Raw genomic sequence first — 11,292 nt, 5'->3', positions numbered from 1 at the left:
CCTTCCCAGCTGCTCCTGTCCATTTTCTGTCACCAGCAACCATCTGGACACTTATTAGCACCTCAATGCATCCACGCTGCTTTCCTCCCGAAACTTGAATAAAATTAAGCCTGGTTGCACGCAGACTGCCAATATTTTTTTTTGTCCCCCCTCCTTTTCGTTCCCACTTTTTTTTTATTTTTTGAATTGAAATTGGTTGCAGACCTACGTTTTCTTTACGAATAAATATGGGCTGAAGATTGTGCGTTTTCTCTATAATTTCATTTAGTTTATTAGGCAAAATATACGATCTGGACAAATTCCTTCAACGTTTCCTATTTACAAATTTAAATCACTTGATATTTACATTAAAGAAAGGACACCAAAAACACAAGATAGAGACAAAAAATAATTATAATAATAATAATTATAATAATAATAATAAAGTAAAAAGCCTACCAAAATGTCCCAGCCTGCCTGGGCAAAGTGGAGAGATAGAGAGAGCGAGAGAGAGAGAGAGTAACATTATAGGCGCGATTATAGGCTACACAACAATAGAGGAAGTAATCCATCCATCCACAGGATATTACCAAATTACGCCATTTGTTCTGTACCGACTGAATGCTACGCTGCATTATTATTTCTCATTGTCCTTTTTTAAGGGTGTGTAAAGTCTTTGTTTGTTTGTTTGTTTTTTTTTTCAATTTTCTTTTTCTTTTTTTTCCAAGCACGAAAACAAAAACAAAAAAAAACAAAACACAAAAAAAAAACAAAAAAAAAAAACGGCGTGTCTTGATCAAGCCGAGGAGAGGGCAGTGAGGACTCGTTGCGTGGCGTCTTGTGGACTCCTGGCGCTGGAAGGCAGAGAGGATCTGGATAAAGAAGAATAATACAGAGAGGTAGATAAATACCCCGCCGTGTTTGGACAGCGGGTTTCAATATGCATCTCAAGTGACTGGCTGAACAGATTAGAAACAGGCTGCAGCCAGTCCTCCGTCATAATAATACTAATAATAACAATAATAATGCGATAATTATTACATTTATTCGGCAATATTTTACAGTGTTGAAAAATAAGATCCTCTTTGCGCATCCACTGTCATTAATCCAAATTGAATATCTGCGTCATTTCTGTGGTTGTATGCTACGTTGCGCAGAGAAGGGGGATTTTTTTTTTTTTTAAATCTTGAAACAGGGGTAAACTTTTTTTCTCTTTCTTCTTCTTCTTTCTCCTTCTTTGAGTAAGAGCGCTCCCCTGGGCTCCGGGTCTCCCATGGGTCTTTAGGGAAAGCACACAGCCCAGACAGAGCCCGTTTTACTCGGTGACTTGATAAGTAGCCACACTCTCCCCAGAGGGGAGGAATTAAAGGGGGTGTGGGCTGGGAGTCAAGACCCCTGTCACCCGCAAAGCAAACTGTATTTTTTATTTATTTATTTATTTTTTATCTTCTTTATTTTATTTTACGATGGAATTATTTTATCATGTAAAAATAAAATAAATAAATAAAATAAAATATATTTAAATTATACACAACGAAGATATAACACACTAGACATAAATTGTATAATTTTATACTAGAATTCGTTGAACACTGATCTTGAAACTCTTATAATTATATAAACATTCGAATAATTACGTCGTACGTAATAATTATTAGTTTAAATGAATTCGCCATAACATGTTAACCAATTACGTTGCAAATATTTGTGTAAATATATTGCCTGAAAGTAAAAACAAAAAAATAAATAAATGGAAAAAATACAATGTATAATTAATGAAATCCATAATCTTACATTTTAGACGGAACAATTTCATGTAAGGCTGCTGTAGTAAAAGTCTTTCTCGTTTAGCTACTCGTTTCCTGCTGTCATTGTGATTTTTGTAGCGGTGTTTGTTTATTTTAAATCGAAACTTGCCTCACCTGTCATGAATGGGTCGAAAGGAAGACTTCAAGGTCTGTGTTGGAGGTGAATCAGACCTTACACCGTTTTCGTGGTCTATCAAGGGAAACAAACACATACGCAGTTAGTACTCCATGCTTGATAAATTGTAGGCCAATATTTTTTTCTTTCTTTCTTTTTGCCACTGTGTATGAAAACGAAACCGAAATTAAGTTGCTTTTGTGTGTGTTGCGTGTAGACGCTGGGTGTATACATGTTTCTCGTGTGCGCATGCGTGTGCACAGAGCTTTCATATTAAAACTTTATGGCTTATGAGAAATAAACACGAGCAGGCAAGAGTTTCCGCGTTAAACGTTATCTGCAGGGGTCATAATTGTGCACGCCACGGGACTGCCACCCTACCTATGTGCTTGGGACTGTGGGTCTCTGGCGGGGCCTTGCTCTCGTTGCTCAGAGCTGCTGAAGCTGCTACCGGCGACACCACCACTGACGTCGGCTGCTGCTGCTGCTGCTGCTGTTGGGCCGTCAAGTGGTGGTTGTGGTGGTGATGGTGCTGGTTTACTCCCAGAAACGATCTAACATTGAGCAGGGAGTTCTGGCCCAGGAAAGCCCCGTTTGTCCAGTTGTGGAACTTTCCAATCTGGCAAGTGTACAGTCCATGACTGGGGAGGAAGGCCGGGTGGGTCTGGATCTGGTGGTGGGGGGCTGAGGGGTGAGTGGTGGCCCCCGGGCCACAAGGGGACGTGGGTTTTTGAGATGAACTGTCGGGGCTGGTGGCGGTCTCTGCCAAAGACCAGATTTTGGGCTTGTTGTTGGAAGGGAGAGGAAAGCTCCCAGGTCTGTCCGGAGACAAAACTCTTGTGGTGTTATTGTTGTTGTTGCCGTCCGAGCTCTCCTTACTCCCCGGGTGAACCGAAATTGTGCTCTTAGATTTTTCAAAGGCCTCGTGGGCCTGTAAGGCGAAGGCCCGTCTTTTCTCCAAGCTGTCCAACTCTCCGGTCGCACCGACGCCGCCCCTGTGGTCCCTGCTCCCCTCCGTTGATTTATCGTCATCGTCCTCGTTGCTCTGATCCCCGTCGTTGTCGTCTATTTTGTCTATATCTATGCTCTCCAAATCGATTTCCTCCTCGTCTTCGTTTTTCTCCGCCTCGTCCCCGCTGCCGAACAAGTTCCCGTCCTCCCCGTCCTCTTTGCTCCTGCTCCCCCAGGTCACCTTGTTCTCCTTCTTGAGCCTCCTCCTGGCGTTGGCGAACCAGGTGGAGACCTGCGTCAGCGTCATCTTGGTGATGATGGCCAGCATGATCTTCTCCCCCTTGGTCGGGTACGGGTTCTTCCTGTGCTCGTTGAGCCAGGCTTTCAGGGTGCTAGTGCTCTCTCGGGTGGCGTTCTTAGGCCTGGCCGGGTCCCCGTACTGAAACTGGCCGTACGGATAGAAGGCTGGAGATGTGTGGGCCGCGAAGCTGGCAGGATGAACCCCAGGACTGTCCTTCAGCTCATACTGGGATCCCTTCAAAATAATAATAATAATAAAATGTTACGACTGTGGCACCATAAACATTCATACTTAGTTTGACGCGCTACGTCATAAATTACAAACTCAAAACGGTTTTACAATGTGCCTTAAATGCATTTTGGCCATGTTTTTTTTATTCTTTCAAATATCCAACCATGTCGCAATCCAAACATGTAAAAATGGCTTCTGTTAAAAAAAATCCGAGCGTCACAGTTGCACCTGACTCAGAGCTTTCCACAAATAAAGCTTCTCAACTTGCAACATACCACACGCTAGGCCCGCGGCACCTGAGACCGTGCAGCTAACCCTCTCAGAGACCTGTCATTAGCAAACATGTCCAAATCGCCTCCACAATAAGTGAGCAGGACGAGAGAAAGTTTGTTCCGAACGCGCAGATGGCGTCCAAACTGACAGCTTTGGCGCGTACGTGCCAGACTCCACTCCGCGCGACGACAGGAGCAGTTTGAAGGCCTGAAGTTAAGTTTTTCACTCGGCAGCGTCACAGTTACACTTTTGTGCCGAACTGAATCCCCCAGAGTCGTTTATGTTTGCTTTTGATGCAGCCTTCAAGCATGCTGATCAATTCAAGGAGAGCATTTTTTGGATAACAGCTTTTGTTTTTTTGTTTTGCCTTTGCTTTGGAAGCTTTGGCACAACGCTCTCGCTGCGTACGGGCCTGATGCATACATTACCAACCCAACACATTAACACACTGCAAGTTAATGATTATTACCGGGTTTTGACCTGTCTTCATATAGACAAAGTTAAAAACCACTAGGCATTCAAACCACACATATATATATATAGCAGAAAGATCTAGAAAACATTATCGCGCATTTTTACTTAAAGTAATGACAGAAAATATTTGTAACGATGGGATAAAATAAATAATATTCTGGACGGTGGTAGACTGAGCAGAAACTTTTTTTTTTTCACAGTGCATGCCAGCACGCGGCATGCACCGTGGATTTAAATATATAATAATTTTATACATTTTTAACACGTTTTCTTTATGGACAGTATAGAATATTTCAGTTGTTTTTTCCCCTTTTTCTTGACGTTTTGTAAAGCTCTGATTAAAGTTGTTCACTTCGCAGCCAAATAAGTCAGTAGGTTGTGAAAAAAAAAAACACCAAATATTCGTACTTTATCAACATTAAATATCTGACTTGCTGAGGTGCACATGCATTTGTTATTTTGGTTCGTATCGCCTATTGTTTACAGCCTTGCCCGTTCTGCTCGGAGAGCGCCGGTGGAGCATTAACTATGTGCACAGAGAACCTTTAAACACAACCAGAGAACTCGTATTTCTTCTTACCATTTGCGAGAAAAGAGCCAAGTCCGCGCTGGTGTAAGGTAAGAAAGCGCTGTAGTTGTGTGCGTAAGGGTTGGCGTACATGCCCAGCACCGACGTGACGGCTGCTGCGGTGGCGGACGGACTTCCCCCGATTTCGGTGCTCCCTCCTCGGGACGAAGGCGTAAGCACTCCCGGTCTGTCGCTCCCGTACACCGCCTGGGAGGCACTTAAGTACTGCGGGTAGCCTAGCTGGGGGAAAGACATCTCCGCCGCCGAGTTGTCGCACAGCTCTACCCTCCGACAAACTGTGCGTTTTTTGTTTTGTTTTGTTTTGTTGTTTTTTTTAAGTAAGCGATCGGAAAAGAAGAAGGAAGAAAAGCACCAGGAGCGGCAAAAGGGGAAGTGTTTAAGCCAAAGTCACAGCTGCTACAGACATACAGGGGTGTGCAGTCAAAACAAAAACGCTTCTTAAATCTCGGCTTCCTCTCTTTTTCTCGCGCAAAGTCCGCTGGATGTGATCTGATCAACAATTGCGCTCCGACTGACGCGCCTGGCCCTGAGGTCTCCAGGCTGATCTCTCAGATACAATTTGAAGTTGATGCTTTGATTGGCATCCCCTACTTGAGCCTGCAAGCTCCTCCTCGTTTGGAGCAATGTGGATAATGTGAATATAGAGTGAGCACATTGGCTGGGGTCTCTCTCGCTCTCTCTCTCTGCCTCTCTCGCTCCCCCTCTCTCTCTCCCCCCCACTCCTTCCCCCCTCCTCCCCCCTCTCTCCCCGTGTTTGGACTTATTGTATGTTAAATGTTCAAGCATTAGAGTCCATTCACCGAAGGCTTTGATTGTTGTATGACAACCTGTCTACACGATTTTACAGCTGTCCGACACAGGGGGAAGTAAACCCGTCAGAAGAAGGAACTTACTTTGAATAGATTTAAATTGTAATTAAAGGGAAAAGCCTCTCCGCAGAGGAATTAGTTGATAGTAACACGGAGTGCTGCTGGTGCCTTTATTTCATTCGCTAATTTTTCTCTAAAAAATAAAATGAGTGTCCGGGGGAAAAAAAAAAATAAAATCTCTGCCTCAAAGTTGGATTTATTCGTTGACTCCTTCGTCTGTAGTGTTCAAAACTCGTGTGCTTTTACAAAATACTTTGTCAGGAAGCGACATTTTCAAATAAATGCTCTTAATCAAACTATCAAATAAATACATCAAATCTTGCACTGAAAGCATCTCCCGAAGCCTTTTACCAATAACAGCCCAAAACAGATGAAATGCAAATGTCTCCCATATCATTTATTAATTATGTATGTTTTTATTGACTTCTGTTTTGGCTTACTTTGATTTGTTCATAAAGGTTTAATCAGCCAATCCACACACCCTCCCTCCCTCTCCCTCCCCCTCAGCTCTCTCCCCCTTCCTCTCTCTTTCTCTCTCTCTCTCCCACTTTCCATCTGCGTGCGTGCGTGTGTGTGTGTGTGTGTGTGGACTTAAACCAGATTGTTGTTGTCCTTTGTAACAACAGAGCCACTTCACGTTTCCTCGCTTTGAGTGAAAAGGAATGAGGAGAAAGCCGGGGACAAGCCAAACACCGAGACACGGCAGGCTGTGAAGTCTGCAGGTCGCCGTGCGCAACCACTGAATGTTATCCATTTACTTTTAGCCTCCGGTTTAATTAGAAGTACGCGCCAACAGTTTCAACACTTAAATAAGAATAAATAAATAAAACAAAATAAATAAAAAAAAAGTGAAAATGCAGAGATTTAATTTCTTAAAGTTTGGGGAGCTGTTTAATTTAATTGTAGCTTTTTTATGCATTTTACCCGTTTAATGAAATGGCCTTTGGAGAAATATAAATCCACTAAATTAAAGTGAAAAAACAAATATTAATAATAATCCAACACTATGGTTTTGGTCACATCCTCTTGAACTGCTTATCCAATTTCCAGCTCACAAAAAGAAAGAAGAAGAAAAAATAAATATATATATATATATAAAAAGAAAGGTCGGACACTAACCTCTGCTTATAGCTGTCCACTCCTGGCACAGCCATGTGGCTCACGGGGAGGGAGAGTGTTCATATTTTAACTGTTCTATTTCTATTTGATTTGATCCTCATATCGCCCACCTTCCGAGTCAAAAAAAAAAAAAAAAAAAAAAAAAAAGGAGAGAGGGGGGGTTATTCTGTAGATCTAGATTTAATGCCTTAACGACTGAAGCCCAAGAAGTCAGTAGATTTTGATCTGCACCAGATGGCTCCGAGTGGATATTGCCGAGCGCCGAGGATCTGTTAAAAAATATCTGAGGGGCACTGATGGTAATCTGGGTAACACATCAGAAAGGAGGGGAGGAATGGCAATTGTGATAACCCGCTGGAAATGTGTGCGGGGGTTGCGGGGGGGCTAAATATGATGGCCGCGGTGGGCTGGTGGGCCGGTGGTGGGGGCGGCAGGGAGCGAGGAGACTGAAAGTAAAAAAATATAGATAGAAATAAAAGGGGAGAAATAAAAACGAGAGAAAACACAGACATGGATGTGATGATAAAGAAAAGGGAAATACGATAAAAAAATATTAGTTTATATTATTTTTAATATAAATAATAAGAGTATATTATGATAATTACGTTTCTATTTTTGCTGCTCTATTGTTTCTGTTTTGAATAATTATAGTATAAATAACTTTAAAAAAAAGTCTAATTGAATTTGGTAAACAATGACACGTGTTGAGGGCAATAAAGCGCCACCGTTAACTGATTTATTGAGTCTTGTTAAACTCTCATTACCACCACAAGCCCTTTACTGTCAACCCGGAGAGGAAGGGAGCGAGAGAAAGAGGGAGATAGAGAGAAGGCAGCGAAAAAACTTTGCTCCGTATCCTCTCCCTTTCAAAAAAGAAAGAAAGAAAGAAAAAAAAAACTCCACATCACATTCGCCGAGAACGAGGATGAGCGTCCACCGTCCGTCGCTGCTCTGTCGTGAGCGCGCATTCAGGCCCGGACGTGCACGCGCCCCGCAGACTTCCATAATGATTTTTGATGACGTTCTCTTGTCTTTGTAGTAGAGGGGAGGGGGCAAACAAAACAGGAAGAATATAAAGAAAATCCCCGAGCTCCTCATATCAGATAGTTTTATCATGTAAATCTACAGGAGGCTCTTCATAAGCTGCTATGCCTTAATGGCCGCATTCTAATAAGTCACTCAGGTAGTCAGTGAGGGCTTTTATTTAACAGCCCACGTGCCCCACATACCAACCAGTCACCAGTTTCATCTCTACATTTTTCTTTTCATGCCCTAGATAACCTTTATTACAAAATACACCAATAAAATTGTTTTAAATTTTAAACACATGCTGCGTTTTTGTGCTTTCGACGTTTGCACCAATGTAAATACAGATGGGAAGCAAGGAAATTCAAGGGTGTCGAATTTTTTCTCTCTCTCTGACGCTGTTAAAATGAGCTACTCTCAGAAACTTCTGTCATTATTCATAGTCATGATAGAAAAAAAAAATAGATAAAAAAAAAATGGTGGAGTGGTATAGCCTGGGTATATTAAGATCACAGACAGACGGAGTTATCAGATAACCGCAACTCAAACACTGATATTCAGTAGAAAGGAACAAAACAAATTAAATAAATATCCCAACACAGTTTTACAAAGTTGAGTGTATGAAACAGATATAGACATTCTTTCCAAACCATACAGGGTACACTGATAATAAATTACAATTGTGATTTTTTTATTTTATTTTATTTATTTATTTTTTTAACTATGTATGCATGGCAGTCATACATGTGTAAACAAACCAGAAACATTCTGCCGTAACATTTATTCTAACAGAATGTCTCGTTAGAATGTCAGACAGTTTTGTAAACTATAAACGACAGAGGCTTGCACGTTGAAGACCGCAGGCTTTAAGCAAAGATGGCAGCCTGGGGTCAGGGGGGTGCAGGCTTGTAATTTTACCTAATGTAGTTTAATTAAAACCCGCCGTGTATACTGTACGCTCGAACTCGGCCTGGGCCGGCAGGTAGGCCCGAACGACTCCGGCAGAAGTCGAAGAGAGTGAACCTGCATTACAATAACATCGGTTATGTTGACAGTCGGCTACCACCGCAGAGGTCAAGGGGTGTCTCTGTGAACTAATAACTGTGGTGAAAGATACTCCTTTCCTGCCTCTGGGAGTGCCAAAGTTGAGGAAAGGTTAAGAATCCGCAGAATGTTCCTTTTGTGCTTTTCTCGCAGATTATCAAATTAAGCGCTGAAACCCAAACTCCCTTTCACCCCGAAGAGGGGAGATTAGACAAATATCGGCGATATTAATGGGTCGTCACAACTGCTGGACGTCTTCCCTGTAACGCTGCGTACAAGCGTATACACAAACTCACGCGTTGGCCCCGCTGCACTCCCTGAACTGCGTCACAGCGACTGAGCTATTCAGCTGTGGCTTAGAGTCAGAGGACCACTGGTGTTACTGTGAGACATTCGATACACAGACAACTGCACCACACCTATAGGTAAGGAAACTAGGAATTTCCTGGATAATAAAAGAGGTCTATTCTGGGTCTTAGGAGGTCAAGACGCTGTGCACTTGACAGCTAAATGGTTGGAGGAGTGGCGTTCCCTAGTTTGGAGGGGACAATGAGCTTCTGGTCTCGCTCACTGCGGTTTCTGCAAGTTTAGACAAATACACTCATTCATGGACACATTCGTTATTTATTGAGGTCTTCAATTAGGCATGCAATCGTGATTTCATTAATGTCTGGCGTATTGTGTCGCTGCAACGGTCGGCCCCAAGCTTGATTTATGATCTGCAAAAACACACCTATGATTTTTCCGGCTCGCACGGCTTTTGTTTTCCAACCCCTCTATTTCCAGCTCTTGAAAAAGACTTTGTACAAGTCCTGATGGTTATGAGATTTTAAGACCTGGACTTTTGTTAAATGCTTATTATATTATTTGTTACTTGTTCCCTCATTTCAATCCTACATCCTGCAATCCAACTGCATTTCACACAAATGTACAACACTGTCTTCTAAAAAGTAGATTCAGATAAAAATACTAATTTATATTAAAATGAAAAGAAATGAGTATTAGTATCTGTGTGTATAGATTTTTTTTTTAAATACATAAAACATACCAAGTGAGGAACACCTCAAACTCAATCATGCTTTTAATTTATAAAACAAAACTTTGCCAAAGGTTAAGAAAAAGTCTGCAGTACTGATTAAATATTAATTATTCATAAAGGAAGCACACCGTGGCTCAATTCAGTTCAACTTTTTTACTGCAGACTTCAAGTGTCTGAGCAAAAAAAAAAAAAAAATCTTTTATTCTCTAGTTGCTACAACCCTGATGTTATGAATGTGGATGTGTAGCGTTAAGTTGTTAATTGCAAAACCTTCGTACTTCAACGCGATAAAAAGCAAAGTCGACATGGGTGCATTTCCACCAGCTGACATTCAGAACTCGATCCTGCTGGCCAGCTCGACAATGACGAGCAACCGGCAACAACGCTGCTTCTGTGAGTGTGGTAAACACACTTGCCAGTTCATTAGGTACAGCGGTGAAAACGAATGCATTCAGTCACAACAGTCCGGGAAGTTATCTTATCAAGTATTTCTTAAAAATAGTATTTTTGGTGCTGTTGATTTGTATTGTGCCGACAGTAGCAAGTTCCCTTTCCTTATTTTGACCACGTCATTTTACCCGGCTGAGCATTCGCGTTTGATTCAATCCGGTTTTAACACCACAACAAACTGAGCACACAGTTAAAAAAAAATAAAAATTTAAAAAAATCCCCTTTTAACATAAGTTGAACATTGTCATGAGGAGGAATTTAGTGCGGGGTTGAGCGTACCCAATGAACTGGCAAGTGAGTTTATATCTAGAAGCAAGACTGAACCCTATAAGAACAGCTTCCTCATTATGTTGCGATTAATGTGTCTCGTCCAAATAAAAACCGCCTGCAACCACACAGAGGCAAAGTTAGTCGGGAATACACGGTGCTTCGTTACAGTTTGACAAGTTTCTTTTTTATCTCATTCTGGCTCCTTAGCTGCATACCACAAAAACAAAAAAAAAAAAAGAAAAAAAAAGACAACAGCCAGGGATCTGACTTCTTTCCTCCCAAGGGCATTCTCAGAGGTGGGTAATGAACGGGTGGGCCCGGATTTTGATGTGGTTAGGGGCCAAGGGGAAAGAAATGTGAGAAGGGATGTTAATTGTTTTGGCTCTTTGCTGGGGAAACATATCAACATTAGATCTAATGGAGGTTAAAGACTCTCATTGCCATAGGGGCTGCAGCTAATGAATAGCTATAGCTAGCCAAAGAGAGGGGGAGAGAAATAGGGATGCAGCAATAGGAGAGAAGAAGAGGATATAGCATTTACTGGCCTTTAAAAGGTTTTAACTGCTCTGAGCCGAGTGTTTCATTGCTCTACTGACCTAAGAGGATTAACATTAAGAACTCATGAAAGCATTTTTACATGAAATATATATATATCGTTTTCTAATGGCACATCCAAAAATTGTAAACACAGAACTCAAGGACGACTTCAACTATGAGTTTTGAGAAGAAAGTATATTTCACAGCCCCTTAACTC

The 11,292-nt window shown here is 41.8% G+C and overlaps 1 protein-coding gene across 1 annotated transcript; it reads right to left on the bottom strand.

Annotated features, from left to right (window-relative positions):
- Positions 1-242: 242 nt before the first annotated feature.
- irx1a (iroquois homeobox 1a) lies at positions 243-5,316 on the bottom strand. Its single transcript, XM_047599839.1, has 4 exons — positions 4,713-5,316; positions 2,284-3,388; positions 1,902-1,977; positions 243-851 (listed from the first exon to the last, which is right to left on the bottom strand). The coding sequence occupies exons 1-4, from the start codon at positions 4,953-4,955 to the stop codon at positions 776-778; spliced, it is 1,500 nt and encodes a 499-aa protein (XP_047455795.1). The 5' UTR covers positions 4,956-5,316; the 3' UTR covers positions 243-775.
- Positions 5,317-11,292: the final 5,976 nt, after the last annotated feature.

This window comes from Mugil cephalus, chromosome 11 (assembly GCF_022458985.1).
Source record: "Mugil cephalus isolate CIBA_MC_2020 chromosome 11, CIBA_Mcephalus_1.1, whole genome shotgun sequence".
Classification (NCBI taxonomy): domain Eukaryota; kingdom Metazoa; phylum Chordata; class Actinopteri; order Mugiliformes; family Mugilidae; genus Mugil; species Mugil cephalus.
This window is presented reverse-complemented; position numbering and strand designations above follow the sequence as displayed.